At 41.6% G+C, this 16974-nt stretch overlaps 1 protein-coding gene across 1 annotated transcript in view; it reads left to right on the top strand.

Moving 5' to 3' along the window:
• COL5A2 (collagen type V alpha 2 chain) overlaps positions 1-16974 on the top strand; it is a 333570-nt gene that overhangs the window by 191997 nt on the left and 124599 nt on the right. The window contains exons 10-13 of the mRNA XM_029605983.1: positions 237-290; positions 11537-11590; positions 13538-13591; positions 15430-15483. Coding sequence (XP_029461843.1) covers positions 237-290; positions 11537-11590; positions 13538-13591; positions 15430-15483 — 216 coding nt within the window. The remainder of the gene's footprint in view (positions 1-236; positions 291-11536; positions 11591-13537; positions 13592-15429; positions 15484-16974) is intronic.

Below are 16974 nucleotides of genomic sequence, written 5' to 3'. Positions count from 1 at the left end.
TATTGGTCTCATAATAGAACTTAAGTCAGAGGTTTCTGTCTGTATGGATTCTATATAGAATAATAATAATGGAGCACTATGCAAATATGGTATTACTTACTATGGGCCTGATTTACTAAGTTTAATTCCCATAGATAAAAAATGGGAAAATAGCATAGGTAAATAAGGCATTATATTCTGCATAATTAAAATAATTCTAATTTCCCTGTATTTTGTGTTTCTTTTAACTTTATTAGGGAAGTGTAGGTCCGCAAGGTGCCCCAGGAGAACCTGGTGAATCAGGATCAATGGTAAGTTCAAATATGTTTGCACCAACAGTTAGTTCTGCATTGTTGGTTAAGTGGGATGTTCAGGAATGGCTCTACTTATTTTGAATGGAAGAAAGGATATTAATCACCTAGAAATGTCCTGTTCATTGACTTAACTTTTCAGAATGTCATTAATACATATCCTGAAAAAACATTGTAAACAATAGATTGTAACTTTATATTGCCAAAGTTCTCTCTGGACAGGTCATTTTCTGTCAATTGACTCCATCAAACCCTAACTATGGATTATATAGTGAACCACTGTAACCTGTGTTCCTTCAGTGGAAGAAGATCAGAAGTATATGAACTTTGTCCGGAAATTCTTTTAGGACTAGTAGACCTTGACACTTAACTCCTGATCATATTAGCAAATGAAGAAAAAAAATCCTGTCTGGTTAAAGTCTTTGGTTTCAACTTGAGTCTTCAGCTCTTTCAAGCAGGGCATTTAACTGCCGATACAGTCCATTAGGGACTGTTGCTTTAATCAAACTCTTGGTAACTTGTTTGCTATGTTCATCATACTAGAGCAATTCCTCATTACTGAGGGAACCTGAATGATACATGCAGATCGTTTTGAATTCTGAAAATACCTTGCTGAGAACAATAGTTCTCTGAAGACAAGCAGAACAAATTCACACAAGTAGGTCAGGTGACCACTGCATGTGTTGAGCAGAACATTTTTCCTGAACTTCTGCTAAAGACTAAATAGTCTTTACTAAACATAATCAGGGTATCCCATACACTCGTTCCCCCCCCCCCCCACCTGCCTCAATTTTATTTTGTCTGCTGGCAATAACAGATGAGTTTATTCTGCTCCACAACTTAGTGTGTTTTATTGCTAAGATTAATACTTTATAACTTTTTAAATACTTTGTTTCCATTCCCTTAGTTTTCCTAGTTAGGTTTTTGGCTATTTTTGAGTTTCATTGTATTATTGCTACTCCCTGCATTCTGCTGATTCCAGCGTTTTTCTTCAGCAGTGCTGCATGCTCTTAGATCTGCCTGACCAGTCTCCCTTTTATCTTTCATGGATGTCTTCTCTATGAGAATTTCTTCCTTTGATTTTCTTCATTTATTTTTCTCACCATGTTGGAGGAGCTGGATAGCATCCTCAAACAGTAGCCTAAGTGCACACAGAAAATATTGTTAATTGATCATCGTAAAGTGAGCTACAAGCACGGTATTTGGGATGACCCATGATGTCCCTGGCTGTGAAATATGAGGTTGGGGCATTTAGATCCCAAAAGAGTAAGCTTCAAGTTTATTTCTCTGGTGAGATTAAGGTTAGAAAGAATCTAGCCTTGAAGGTTCATCACAAGATCCAGGGTGTTGACCAAAGACATGCTAGAGGCCAAGTTTCACCAAAAAGGTCTTTAACCTCTTTGGCGCCTTAGTTAGCTAGGTCAAAGAGTTGAGCTGTCTAGATCACACTACTTGAGTCTAAAGAAAGGCTTGAAAACCTGAACCAAGAACAGAATCTTCAGGCCCTGGACAGAAGTTTTGTTGCAGTGATCAGCTCACCAATGCATAACTCAAAGAACTTGGACATATTGAATTTTCCATGTGCTCCAATGTGCCTGTGCCTAGACGCTCCTTCAACCTCCTTCTCTGAGGTTTGCACTGGTCTTCCAAGGATTAGTTTTCCTATCTCTGCAACAGAAGATCTTCTCATAGGGGGAAGGTTAAGGTTTTTAACAAAGCTTTGGCCTAATGTAACCTCAGAGAGCTTTATTGTAAATGTGCTGGGCATGGGGAATTGTTAGTATAGTTATAAAGTTTAGAATATATTATTTTCCAAGAAATATTATATCGTAAGCAGAGTACTTTGAATTAACTGAAAAAATGTACTGAAGGAAAGTTGTCACAATATAAAAACACTGATTTTTTAGCACCCTCAAAGAACCTCTAATATGGTGAGAAGTAAACCCCTAATATCTGAAGCCATGTATATAAAAGTATAAAGGGTCTGCCCATAAAAAAGATGTCACCTGTTTTTGGATTTTGCTTCATCTTTTCATTATTTGTTCAAGACAGCTCTTACCTAGGGAGTTCTACTTATGACATTGACTTGCTTGTCTTCAAGGAAAGCAAAGTTGCTTACCTTTTAACAGATGTTCTTTGAATATAGCAGATAATCCAGTCACACAAACCCACCAAGCCCTACTTTGGGAGTTATTGTCTATCTTCCTTTCTTCCTAAACTTGACTAAAGGGAAACTGCGGCACCTGCAGAGCCATAGAGGTGCAGGAAGTTACTTGCATGTTCAGTAAAGACTTGACTTTATCACAAGGCTCTAGAAAAATGTTCCACTTGATTCATGTGATGCTCATGTGACCCACGTCTGTGACTCGCTGATCTACTGTCTTCAGAAAATACATAAGTACATAAGACTTGCCTTACTGGGTTAGACTAAAGGTGAATCAAGCCCAGTATCCTGTTTCCAACAGTGGCCAATCTAAGTCACAAGTACTTGGCAGGATCTCAAGAGATAGATAGATACCATGCTGCTTATCCCAGGGATAAGAAGTAGATTTCTGCAACTCTACCTTAATAATGGCTTATGGACTTTTCATCCAGAAACTTGTCCAAACCTTTTTTAAATGCAACTACACCTGCTTTCACCATATCCTCTGGCAGCAAATTCCAGAGCTTAATATATGTGTTGAGTAAAAAAATATTTTATATTAGTGTTAAATGTATCATCTAGTAATTTCATTGTGTAGTCTTTGTATTCTTTGAAAGAGTAAACAACCAATTAACATTTACTCATTCCAGTCTACTCATTATTTTATAGACCTCTATCTTTTTTCCCCTCAGCCATCTCTTCTCCAAGCTGAAGAGTCCTAACCTATTTAACCTTTCCTCACAGGGAATTGTTCCATCCCCTTTATCATTTGGACATTTTTCTCTGAACCTTTTGTAGTTCTACTATATCTTTTTTGAGATATGACCTAAACTGCACACAATACTCAAGATGTAGTCACACCATGGAGCGATACAGAGGCATTATGATATTTATTTTATTCTCCATTCCTTTCTTAATAATTTCTAGCATTCTGTTTGCTTTCTTGGCTCCTGCTGCACAATGAGTAGAAGATTTCAACCTATCAACAATGAGATCTAGATCCTTTTCCTGAATGGTGACTCCTAATGTGGAACCTTGAATTGTGTAGATATAATTTGGTTTACTCTTCCCAAAGTGCACCACTTTGCACTTGTCCACATTAAATTTCATTTTCCATTTGCATGCCAGTCTCTCAGCTTTGGAAGGTTCTCTTGCAATTTCTCACAATCATCTTGTGATTTAACAGCTTTGAATAATTTGGTGTCAACAGCAAATTTGATCACCTCACTTGTTGTTCCCATTTCCAGGTCGTTAATAAATATTAGAGATGTGCAGTGATACTGCACTTCAGTTCGGGCTTTATTTTCGGCCTGCCATGGGAAATTTCATTTTTCCCGTGGTTTGGGCTTTTTTTTTGTGGGGGACCCTGATTTTCGGGTTAGTGCACTAACTCCCCATTAGTGCGCGCTAACATTTTAAAGTTAGCGTGCACTAACCCGAAAACTGAATTTTTCCAAAATTTCAGAAAAATTGCTTTAGTTTTTTGGTTCTCCTGAACCAGGATGAATTAGACAATTTTGTTGAAATTGTCTATAATTCATGAAAAACAAATGCACATCCCTAATAAATATATTAAAAAGCAGTGGTCCCAGAACGGATCTCTGGGGCACTCCACTATTCACTTTTCTCCATTGAGAAAATGTATCATTTAGACCTACTCTCAATTTTCTATCTTTTAACCAGTTCCCAATCCACAATAAGACACTGCCTCATATCCCATGACTTTTTAATTTCCTAAGAAGTTGCTCATGAGGGACTTTGTCAAATGCTTTCTAGAAATCCAGGTACGCTGTATCAACTAGCTCACCTTTGTCCACATGGAGATTGATATTTAAAGGCAAGCTGGCTAGCTGGACATAGTTTATCCAGCTAAGTTACAAGGATAATCAGCAACATGGCTATGCCACTGAATATCCACGTACAAACACTAATAGCTGGATAAGTGCTATCCGGCTAAGTCTAGATGTGCTCAATAGCAGGTCTAGACTTGGTCAGTTAACTTATCCAAGAGATGATTATATATGATTTTAGTTTACTCTTTCGATTTATGATTTTATGTCGATTCTTATGCTGGGTTGTGTTGTCTAATATGTTGACTTTTATTCAGTTTGTTAATTGTATTTATTTTCATTATTGAATTGTATTATTATTTTCATGGATATTGTATTGTAAACCACCTTGAGTGTTTTGTTGGCAATACATAAGCAATTTCTAAATAAATAAATACATTCTTAACTTTTGCAGCTGCTTCTTTAAGCTCCTTTTCCTAACCATTTTCCTCAATTTATCATAGTCACACTTCTGAAAGTTAAATGTTGTCGCAATAGATTTCTTTAGTGTCCTCCCTCCAGTTATTAAGTCAAATTTGATTATGTAGTGATCACTATTGCCAAGTGGCTCCAATACTGTTACCTCTCACACCAAATCCTGTGTTTCACTAAGTGGAATAATTTTCCCTTCCTATTGGTTCTCACACCAGCTGCTCCATGGTGCAGTCATTTATTTCATCTAGGAACTTTACCTCTCTAGAATATCCTGATGTGACATTCACCCAGCCAGTATTGGGTCAGTGAAATTAACTTCCCTAATTTCTTTTAGCATTTCATTGTGTGTTTGATCATCCTGGTCAGGTGGATGGTAATACACTCCCACTGCTATTTTATTTTCCTTTTTATCTGGGATTTCTGTCCATAAAGATTCAACATTGCATTTTGTCTCCTGCAGAAATTTTATCCTGTTTGACTTAATGCTTTCTCTACTAAATAGCGCCACCTGTCCACCACCCCACCACCAATTTGATCTTTCTTATTTCAATATAATTTGTACCCCAGTATCAGTGTCCACTTGGTTATCCTCCTTCCACCAGATGCCTATTATATCAACCTATACACGCTAACTCTCCCATCTTATTTTTTTTAGACATCTAGCATTTGTATACATTCATTTCAAAATATGTTTTTTATTTGTATAATAACCTGCTTATCAGTTTACAGGGATAATTTGAAATCTTTCTGCTCTGTCTGCTTTTTTCATAAAGGCACCTGATCCACTTTAGCATTTATTGCAACTTCTCTACTGGGATACCCTAAATTTCCTCTTCTCTTAGTATCCTTCACAGATACATCATTCTGAACCCATGCACTTCTTAGCGACTGTCAGATTTCCCCCCCAGAGTACTGTCAGCTTACATATAAGCAATGTTGCTCTGCATGCGGTTAACACTGGCACATTTTAAAGCCAACATATCCATGCAAAGCGCCTCTTGTAATTGCAATGTCTGTCCATCTATGTTTCTGATCATATATATGGACTGGGGGCTCTCTCTATGAACTGATATACTTAAGAGTCAGTAGATGTGTCTCTTTTTAATATTGGAGCACTCGTGCCAAATTTCAGCCAAATGGGTAGGACAGAAGCCCTGATCCATATGGGAGGAAAACAGAGACGTTTGAGGACTATGAAACAGGATGTAGGGAAAGACTTTAGTTGGGACAGGCCAGGTTGGAGGTTGTGATGGGAGAAGGCTGTGACAGGGGCACTCAGCAAAAGCGATTCAGCTGGCTGCCAAATAAACACTGGGTGGCTGGTGGAGCCTATCACTCTAGCCACCAAAGAAGCTCTTGGTGGTTGGTCAATCCAATGCTGGCAGCAAAGAAGCTAGGGAAGTGGGGGTGACAGACGGAGTCAATCCCATCAACCTTAAAAGTGTGGCTGCGCCAGCTGGCAGCAGTTCTTGGCTGTGCTGATCTCATGCATTGGAGGCTCAGCATAGACAGTTGGCCCACAACTTTTGCAGGTGTGGTGGCAGCTGGTGCCATTGCACTCAATTTTGAGCAAAGAGAAGATATGGAAAGGATCAGATGGAGGTGGAGGGAATGGAAAGGATTGGCGGTATGACTGGTGAGACGGGTTTGGGAAGGTTTGGAAATGTGGGAGAGAGAAGGGCTTGACGGTTGAGGGAATGATAAACAGTAGTAGCAGTGTTAGTAAGAAGGAAAGGGATAATAGGGGGAAATTGGCAGAGGAAATGTACCTATTTTGTGTCACTCTATGTAGCCCCCATCCCAGTTAGCTCAGGAGGGTCACAGGGAGCTCACAGGGAGGATTAAAAACCATGCAACGTCCCATGACCTCCCCTGGTTTCTGCAAGGTGCGGGGAGGGGGAGAGACAGTCTTTTTAAGGCCCCTAAGATTTTGTATTACTCAGGGGCTCTCTGCACACCGGTCAGTCACACAAAAAAACGTCAGTCTTCACTCCAGATCTGTTGTTCAAAATAAAGTCTTTACTGCAAATTTGTAGCAGGGAAAACAGTACACCAGATGGCTGTGCATCCCAGCAACTGAAAAGTCCAAACTATAAATAAGCAGATCTCTTTCTGTTTCCTGCCTTCCTTCCCACATGTGTGATCTGTTTGGGACAGGTACCCTTCCACCTTGACCCATCCTGGTACCTTTTTTGTATTGCAGATCTTATCCATTCCTTTCTCTTTTCTCTTTGGTGAGCTTCTTGCTGATTTGCTTGGTCAGCCAACACTCTATGGATTTTCCCAGGCAGATTATTCTCCCTTAGGGCTCCTGGTAGCTTCTTTCCAGCAGATTCTGTGGAATCTTTTTTTTTTTTTTTTAAGGGACTCCTCAGCCTCTGAAACTTTCTCAGGCGCTCTTCTTCCAAACCCATTGGAGACCAGTATTCCACCCTTAGTTGTCTCTGGACTTCTTTCTCCTTTCAGGTCTCTAGCCCAAAAGGACATCCTTTCTTCCCTGTGGAGGGACAGACCTCTCACAAGTGTCCCCTGCAAGGTGAGCTACCTGCTCCCTCTTCCCTATGCTAAACCTGATTCTCAACTCTCCTTGTATCACATGGGCATAGGAGTTTTGTTAGTACACAAAGTCCTACCAATTAGGAGTGAGATACTGTACTAGTATACCTACAATTCACTGACCTCACACTACGGGGCATGCTCCGTTGACACCTCGGACACACACTGCTGCCAGAATGATCTGTTGAGGCCACAAATGCTGTACCAACCAAGGGCAAATTCAGGGCTGGTGTAGGTTTTTTGCTGCCTGTATGCAAACAATTACTGTGCTTCCCCCCCCCTCCCCCCCCCACACACACACACCAAAGAAAAAGACTAGCTCCCTTCAGTGATACAATCTTTTAAAACTGACACACACACCCCTCGTACCAATGGTTGGTGCAAGGGTATAAGGTGCCCCAGGCGAACCTTATAGCCTTACACAATGTCCTCCCGCCCCATTCCACACACACAGTTAAGAGTTATGCATTTATATTTTACATGAAAAATATCAAAGTACAGTATTCTGGGGTAAAAATATCACTGACATATTTACATGCACTGCTGTGATACCAATCAGAAAGCCCTGCAAAAAAGACACTTGGAACTCTTATGGTATTGGGCCTGTTGTGATGTGTGTTGTGTGTGGACTTGACCCTCTAAAAGCCTGAATACATTTCCTATTAGGAAAATGCCTCACCTCAGTCACACATGCAGAACATAAACAGACCCTCACCAAATACAGAATAGAGCAATTAAGTAGAAATACAAATGCACAGACAAAAACTGAACTGAAAACCACAAGAAGCCAGACAGTCTATGCAGTGGAACAATGAAGAAACAGAACCATCACCATTCCTCAAACATCAAACAAGAAAATCAAGAAATAAATACATAATCATAATATTAAAACCATACTACTAATAATATTTCAATAAAAGTTGATGAATAATAGATCAAATAATTAAAAACTCATATACAAGTTTTTTTTAAATGTCCCAAATACCAATAAAATATTTCAAAACAGCAGACACATCAAATAACACCTGAAAAATAAAACAAAAAATAATTTAAAAAATGCATGCTCTCCATACATGGGAACTTTTGATTTCCAGTCACCCTGGGATTGTTGTAGAGTAGTGGGAATGGGATGCACACATGTTCTCCTCTCTTTCTTATACATACACACACATACAAACTCATACACACATGTTCTCTCTCAGACAAACCCGCAGGTGTTTCCAGCTCTTCTTTGGTTGGGGTCTACCAGCAACCTCAGGCCCTCATCTTCATTTCAGATGCTGGCAGGTTGGAATCCACCAGCATGCCCCATTTTGTCTCTCTCCCTCTCGCGCTCTCTCTCTCTCACACTCACACACACGCACACACCCCAGGCATGCTCCCATTTACATGCACACACCCCAGGCATGCTCCCATTGACATCCACCCAAATCCGAAGCAAGCGCCCATTCTCACACACACATATCCTGCTCATCCCAGGAAGACTTCCATGCATGCATGTGCACACACACACACACACACACACACCCTAGGCAGGCTCCCATTCACACACCCATCCCAGTCAGGTTTCCATTCACACACACACACACACACACACACACACACACACACACACACACACACACACTCATCCCAGGCAGCCTCCCATACACATACACATACACACACACACACACACACACACACCCATCCCAGCCAGCCTCCCATACACATACACACACATACACACACACACACACACACACACCCAGACAAGCTCCCATTTACATGCACACACCCCAGGCATGCTCCCATTGACATCCACCCAAATCTGAAGCAAGCACCCATTCTCACACACACATATCCTGCTCATCCCAGGAAGACTTCCATGCATGCATGTGCACACACACACACACACACACTCTCTAGGCAGGCTCCCATTCACACAACCAACCCAGTCAGGTTTCCATTCACACACTCACACACACACACACACACACACACACACACACACACACACACACACCCATCCCAGGCAGCCCCCCATTCACACACACACACACATAGACGAGGCAATCAGGGTCCATGGGTCATTCCTCCTCCGCTGCTGCTGCTGCCAGCCTGTTCCTTTATGGAGAAATGCTGTTCTGCAGCTCTTCTTCCTGTGCTAATTCAATACTCGTGATGCTCTGCACGTGTTCAGTACCGCAGGGCTGGCACTGGAAGAGGAGCTGAAGGATGGGCTCCCTCTGCTGTGGCCTCCTGCTTCTGCCGCCAGTGGGACCGGGACATAACTAGCTTGCTAGTGTAAAGCATGCACAGCTAATTTAAACAAAGAAGAAATTAAGGTAAAGGATTGAGAGAGAAATAAAATGGGCAAGCCCAATAAACGAAGTTGTCAGGTCAAAATGAACAAAAAAAACCCAGAAAAAAATGCAAACTGAAGAGCAACTAAAATAAACCCCATAAAACCTAAAAGTCTGACTGAAATATTTACAGGACCATATGGTACAATCTTTATTTTCAAATATGGGAGACAGCAAAAAGTTAAAACTGAAAACAATGGAAACATCAGTGTGTATTTACAACAATTTTACTTCAGGCTACCAGAACATGTTAGACCAGACACAAGAAATACCCACATGTAGCTAACTACAGAACCTGTAAAACACACAACTCGAAAGAGACAATCAAAACAAGAGAGGTTCTGTTTCTGTACAAAGGTAAACGTGAGACTCATTGTTTTCACTGAAAGTTTTCATAACAATGTATTTCTGGGTTTCCATAAAATATGTTGATGGCAGCTGCATCAAAACAGCTGCCCCCACCCCACCCCCGTATGAAGAGATCTTGCAACCTCCATTTCTTTTCAGCAGCACAGGCCAGGTGCGCACCCTGTGCCGAGGACTGCTTTTCTTCCCTGCAGTCCCTACACATATCCGGGGCCTTGGTGCTTTCTACAGCTTGCTCTCTACTGCCGGGGTGGCTGCTGGCGAGGGCCTTCATGGTGGCGTTTGGGGCAGGGGGAGGGAAGGTCAGCGGTGGATGGGGGGAAGAAGGAAAAGAAGCAGCAGCATCATCGTTGGAGCTAGTGGACGGCGGCAGCAGCGCGTGCCCTCCCTTCAGCCGCCAGTGCGCGCGTGAGGAACAATCGAGGGAGCGCGCGAGCCTGACGAGCAAGTGGGGGTCTCATTTTTTTTTTCTCTGCATGGAGTGAGCTCTCACGGACTTGGCCGATTTTTTTTTTTTTTTCTTGTTGTTGAACCATAGTGGGGGAGAGGGAAGTAATGGATTCTTGGTCCCCTCTCGATACCGAACCATTCTCCACCGCCACCGGAATGAACTGAAACAGCTGCTGGTCCGATGTTTGTGCTCTGATGGCATGTCCAGTGGCAGCAGTACGGGCCTCTCTCATCTCCTGATGCTGCCCCACTGGGTGTGCTGCTCTGTGCAATTGCACTGTTTGCACACCTGGTGGTACCGGGCCTGCAAATATTGCTAATAAGGGTTAGATTTAGGGGTCCTCTTATATCTAATTCTGCAATGCATTCAAAGTGTCAACAATACCATACATAGGGCCTCATTTTCCACGGCACTTGCACGCAATACCAGGATGGGGGTGGAGTCAGGGCGGAGTCTGCCCTGGAAGAGGAGGAGTCGGGGCGTCACCGGGGCCGACGCTGCGGACAGCAAAAAGGTAAGGGCCTTTTTGCGGCAGCTTTCGCTCCCAATAGCTACACCTCCTATGGTGGCGCTATTGGGTGCGAAACCGGCAGCGATCGCACCACGATGGTGCGATCGCTGCCGGATAGCGCAGGCCCTCCCTCGTTTCGGCCCCCCGCCCCTCATCTTCTAAAGTATTGCAGGCCTGCGATACTTTAGAAAATAAGGCCCATAGTTCTCTGAATTTTAAATAAAGCATTTAATCTGGTTTTCCTGCTGCACTAGGGTACTCACTTGGTAAGTTCCATGTCTTAAGATGCATCTAGTAGAGAACATGACGTTTATTCAAAATCTACTTCCATTGCAGGCACGTATTGCAGCTCAGACATTCAGAATGGAGAAGTTATATTGTGCTACTTAATCCTAGCTATGCTTGGAAGTTGTTAGTTATTACCCCTTTCTTATTCACCACCTGTGCTGTGACTATGGCTTCAGCTTTGAGCAAGCATTTTAAAGTGTCCCAGACTAGAGTTTTACTGATTCCTGGTTCTGAAAGAAATACAAAGAAGTATGCTGCATGCCTGCTCAGCCTCAATTAAACCTTATTTTTACCCTGATCATTCATGTATCTTTTTTGTAAGGGTCCAATGGGTCCTCGTGGTCCAGACGGTCCTCCGGGCAAACCTGGTGAAGATGTGAGTGCTTTATTTTTTCATTTTTATTTTTTTATAGATCGATATATCTTTATCTGTATATATGAAGCAAAAGACGTTTTTGTTGCTAATATCAGCCATATGCAGACTATAGACCCTGTCTTAAACAGAACTGTGTGGAACAGACCTCTTGTATAATTGTTTAAAAGTACTGGAACTTACATTCAAAATTTGTAAGTGATCTATACTATTTTTCAGCTATTTTATTAAAATTTTAGAGTTTCTAGTCTTGGACATAGCAATTTTCAGAGAAATTAATGGGGTAACTAGTGATTTACTGAGTCCTGTCTGGAAATTTGCCTTCTCAGTCAGCTGAAAGTACCTGCAGGTTTCTAAGGCATGCATTACTTTTAGCTGCATTTGAGGGAGGCGCTTGTAAAGGCATAGGAACGAAGCACATGATGGAGCAGCAGTGAGGAGAATGAGCGAGACAGGAGCTACACAAACCGGAACAGTGGCCGCTTCCTATCTAAAGATGAAGTGCATGGAAAGAGAAGAGGAGTGGGGCTGCAGGCTCTCTCACTGTATCATTATCACTCATTTAGAAAAAGAGCCACGTTGGAGGTGCATGGTGCATGTCGTGGCTGAATGTGAATTCGATTTAGTTGCTGTTTCCATGAGCTTAGCCACTCATTCATTTCTGTAAGCTCAGCAAAGTCACCAGCCAAACGTGAAAGCCCCTAGAGCTAACCTCTGTATTTGTTAGATGGATTGCAGTCCTGTCACACCCTCTTCATCCACTGCATTACTGCCAGCATTATTATTTAACATACGTAGCTGCCTTCACTGCATCAGTGCCTCATTAACTGCACTCTTTACAATTAATACATGTAGCTGGCAAACCCTCTCCTTTTGTGAAAAGTCGTTCAGGGTTTTCTACCTGCTGATTTTACACAAATTTCAAAGTCCAAGCACCCGCATGTTCGTTCCCTGTGAAACCTGGCAGTAGTGCAAATAACCCACAGGGGATTTGCACTTGCTTTTCTGGCTGGTAGATTAGAAAATGCAGCCTTTATGCATCAGGTTCCAATCCCTCCCAAAACACCCCCTTCCCCCAAATGGAGCTAGATGCGTGCATGCTGTCTGGAGCATCGTGCTTAGTCTCAGGCAGATTGAGGGAAGGCGGTTTCCAGATAACCAGTTTATGTGGTAAATCCATTGCTTGATTATGCAAATAGCTATGAGAATTGCCCTCCATGTTGAAAAATATCCAGCTTTGTGACACAGTCCTCATTTAAATTTGCCTCAAGTGAGTTTGAAATGCAACTTATTTGAATTTCAGAAGCATTTGGTAAAACACATTTCAAACTCATATGAGGACAAGTTAGTGCACACTGTAGATTCCATTTATGCTGTGAATAGCAGAGATGGTTCAGTCAAGCAAATTGCTTGCTTGATTGGCAACCCATTATCTGTATTTCTGTGCGCAGTGATTGAGTGCACAGTGAAGTGAGGTTAGACCGTTCCAGTGCATGGGTCTCCCAGAGCCCTTTGAAGTGGCAGCCATGCCTTGTGTGGTCTTATCAGCCACACAGCTCTGGTCACAGAAAACCTGACCTTGTGGCACTTTTTAAAATGTCCCCAGTCCCTTCTTATAAAGAAATCACAACTATAACATTAATAGATTTTTTTTTATAGTGATATCATAGATGAAGTCAATAGTGTATCTTATTATATAAGGTCATCATTGCACACGTGATTGGCTTCCAGGACTGCTAAAGATGTGTGTTACCACACAGTTACATAACAAGAGACACCAGCACATTGTTTGCACATATTGCATTATCAAGGAATGGACTTCCATAATACAATATCTATGCTACCTGAATTTCATATAGAGGTATTATATATAAAGACTATAAAAGCCCATATATTGTAAATACTCAAACAGTGTTGTAAAATTTTTTAAAATATTGTCTTCCTTTTTAGGGTGAATCTGGTAGATCGGGACAAACTGGGGAGGTTGGATTTCCAGGATCTGCAGTAAGATATTTCTGCTTTACTGTAATGTGTATATTTATAAAAGGCATGCATTCAATGGAATACAATTTAGTTATGTTATTCTATTTTACTTATTGACCACCTTCCTTGATCAAAAATGATTTACAACAAATACATACTACAAAATATATCATAATAATAAATTATGATAAATTATCTAACAATAGCCTAATACATCAGTACAATAAAGAGTAGATCTAGTAATTCAGAAATCAGCCCAATCCAAATCCCACCCTCACTAGGGATGGGCAGGCTACAAGTACAAATAACTCATCAGTACAGCATTAATATAATCCAATCAATACAAAACCACACTCGCTGAAATATTTAAAAAATGTGACATTTACCACACACACATATATTGCTCAACATCATTTTGAAATTAAATTTTATTTAACGGAAACATGAAAAGCTGTGACTTTGGAATTGTTGGGAGATCAAATTAGGGGATGCGTGAAGAAGTCGAGCTCATGCACGCTGAGTGTATTTTAAAAGCCGCTGAGAGATGTGCATATCTCCTGAAATGTTCACATCACTAAAGTTTTCCAAACGTCACGGGGTGTGGACGCAGTCTGGGCAGAGCATGGGCGCTTCAGGGCGTGAACCTAGGATGTGCGTGTAAATACTGAGATGACCCAGTGCATGCCAAGACCCCCTGCCGTGTAACTTTACTTCTGCTATGGATGACGCGTACATTAAAAGAGAGAGAAAACTAGGCAGATCTGCAGGGTTTTAAGGGTCGGGGCTAACTGGGAGGAGTGAAGGCCGTTAAACTTAGCAGGCTTTGGAGGACCTATCTCTTAACTGGGCGAATCGGGGACAACGTGGGAAAACTGGGAATAGTCTGTGCATGCCTTTTAATATCCCTATATTTATGCGGTAGAAACGGCAATTGCGTGTACATGTGCACGCCCACTTGAAATTTTGTGCATATATGCACTCAGCCAGGCTGTTTTATAATATGTGCGCACATGTGCATGTAGGTTATAAAATGGCCGCATCCCTGGGTGCAGGCCAACATATGCACACAAATGTGCGCACGCACGCCAGTTGGAAACTTGCTGTCTATGTGCACATGCTTTTGACTTCTTCTCATGTCTCATAACACCTCAAGGAGACCAGATCCCTAAGCAGGATTCCTAACTGGCATTCTACATGCCTATTATTTAGCTCGCATAAATCCAGCTGTTAGTCAAACACACAGAGCCTGTATATTTTGAATCTGAATATTGGCTTGTTGTGTGGCAAAATATATGCACATACACATACATCCTCTAAAGCAATGATATAAAATTCACAAAAAAAAATCCAAATTCTTGCCCACTCTGTCAGGTTACTCTGGTGTTATACCTTTTTGATAACTTGTTTGTCAAAAGACAATTAAAAGAAGAGAGTAATTTTAGTTTCCAGGAGCATCCAATTCCCATGATGCATTGTAGGTGATGGCTCAACGCTACATAGAGCTGAAGGAAGCAGAAAGAGAGAGCCCTGGAGATGCAGACTGTTTTTGTGCAGCCATGGAGATTGAAACAGTTGAAATCTTGAAAATAAGTGACTGCATCTGTTTGCTGTGAAATGAAATAGTGTGTAACACATTTGAATTACCAGACAGCCGAGATGCATATCTTTTGAATGATATAAAGCATAGCATCTTAGTTGTATGATATGGTTCTAGAATATAAAAGCAAGAACTGTAGACAAGGTTATGATGTAGTATATGGCATTCATAAATCAAAATGAATAATTATGAGCTCTAGTCTCCTTTGTTTTACTTTTAACTCTATCTAATTGTAGTTGCTGTGTTTCTTTTTTGGTTCTAGGGAGTTCGGGGGTTCCCTGGTGCTCCTGGTCTTCCTGGTCTAAAGGGTCACAGAGTAAGCATTCATCTTTACATTTTTCATAGAGGTTCTTTCACAACTCTATCATTTGATGCCACCGGTAAATGAGAATCATATCCTGTCTGTTCTGGAATAATATATTATGTAGAAATCCTTATGGACAGTGTTGCTGCCATATTACATCTTTCTACTGAAAAGATGTGGCTGGGTGTGTCTAAACAAATCTTTCTCAAACCAGCATGTCATTTTGTGGTAAGTGATGCTTTTCCAACCGTACATCAGATGGCAAGGATCTTTCATATTTTATTTTTTTTCCTGGGAATTTATCAGTGTTTCTTACAACAGTATCAAAAATGGTAAAAAGTCAACGTAAAAACACGAATCAGAGTTTTTTTGTTTTGCCGGCCAGATGGGGGAAGGACCATTCACTCTTTCCTGTATTGCTGAGGGATGGTGAGGATGAGGGCCAGGAGAGGGAGATAGTGCTGGAGTGTGTGGATGGGTGACTTAGTACTGAAGGAGCGGGAAGGAGACCAGGCCAGTCATGAATTCTGCAAGAGTAAGATAAAATTCTGCATACTGAGTGTTACAGAATTAGGGCAAAATATGGGAAAGCCTGAATAACAGATTTTGTAAAGCACAGGATTTATTTATTTATTTATTTTTGGAGTGAGCACCTGGTCGACTGGTGAGCACCTGTTAGCACTGCCACTGAACTGTAGGGAAAATGAACGCTCCCTTCAAGCAGTGTCTGTATAAAATTATCTGATCCTGCACTTCAAATTAGTGGGCGACTTATGAGAAGCAGGTTGTAGTAGTCTAAGGAAAAGATGATGAGAACCTAAGAGGGTCATTTTCTTAGCTGTGTTAGGTGTTTACATCATGGTAAATGCCTTAATGCAGTGATACCACATGATATTTGAAATGTGGGCTACATTTTTCACCCCTGCTAACACAAGTATGGTAATGAGCTGCTTTGCATACAAATACTTTGCAAATATAGGCAACACAGCTCATTACTAGGTAATTTAATGCTAACAAATAATACAGCTTGCCTGAAAAATCACAAGGTGTATTATTTTCATGTGCAGGAGTTGTAGCTAACTGCCCCATCCCATCTCCCCATTCCTGCTACTCCTAGAGGCGGCCCCAGTGCACAACAGGTAAAAAAGAAGAGAAAAATGAAAACATAGCGGCACAAGCCCTCCCCCAAAACAACCCCTTTTTCTCAACATTTGGCCCCCCAAAGCATTACAGACCCCCCCCCCCCAAACTGCCAAACCTTCCTTGCCCTCTCACTGACCACCCTTGCAGTTGTATAACTCCCTGGTAGGCTCGTTGAGTCCCGTGTGCCGTGCAATGTCGGGCCGATACAGTAAAAATCGCAGGAGAGCGCCCGCTCCCCTGTGCGCACGATACAGTAAATAAATTTATTTAAATTAGGCCCGGCGGTAAAAAGAGGCGCTAGGGACACTAGCGCGTCCCTAGCGCCTCTTTTCGGACAGGAGCGGCGGCTGTCAGCGGGTT

This window comes from Rhinatrema bivittatum, chromosome 6 (assembly GCF_901001135.1).
Source record: "Rhinatrema bivittatum chromosome 6, aRhiBiv1.1, whole genome shotgun sequence".
In the NCBI taxonomy this organism is placed as follows: domain Eukaryota; kingdom Metazoa; phylum Chordata; class Amphibia; order Gymnophiona; family Rhinatrematidae; genus Rhinatrema; species Rhinatrema bivittatum.
Note: the sequence above shows the minus strand (reverse complement) of the source record. Positions and strands in the feature narration are given on the sequence as shown.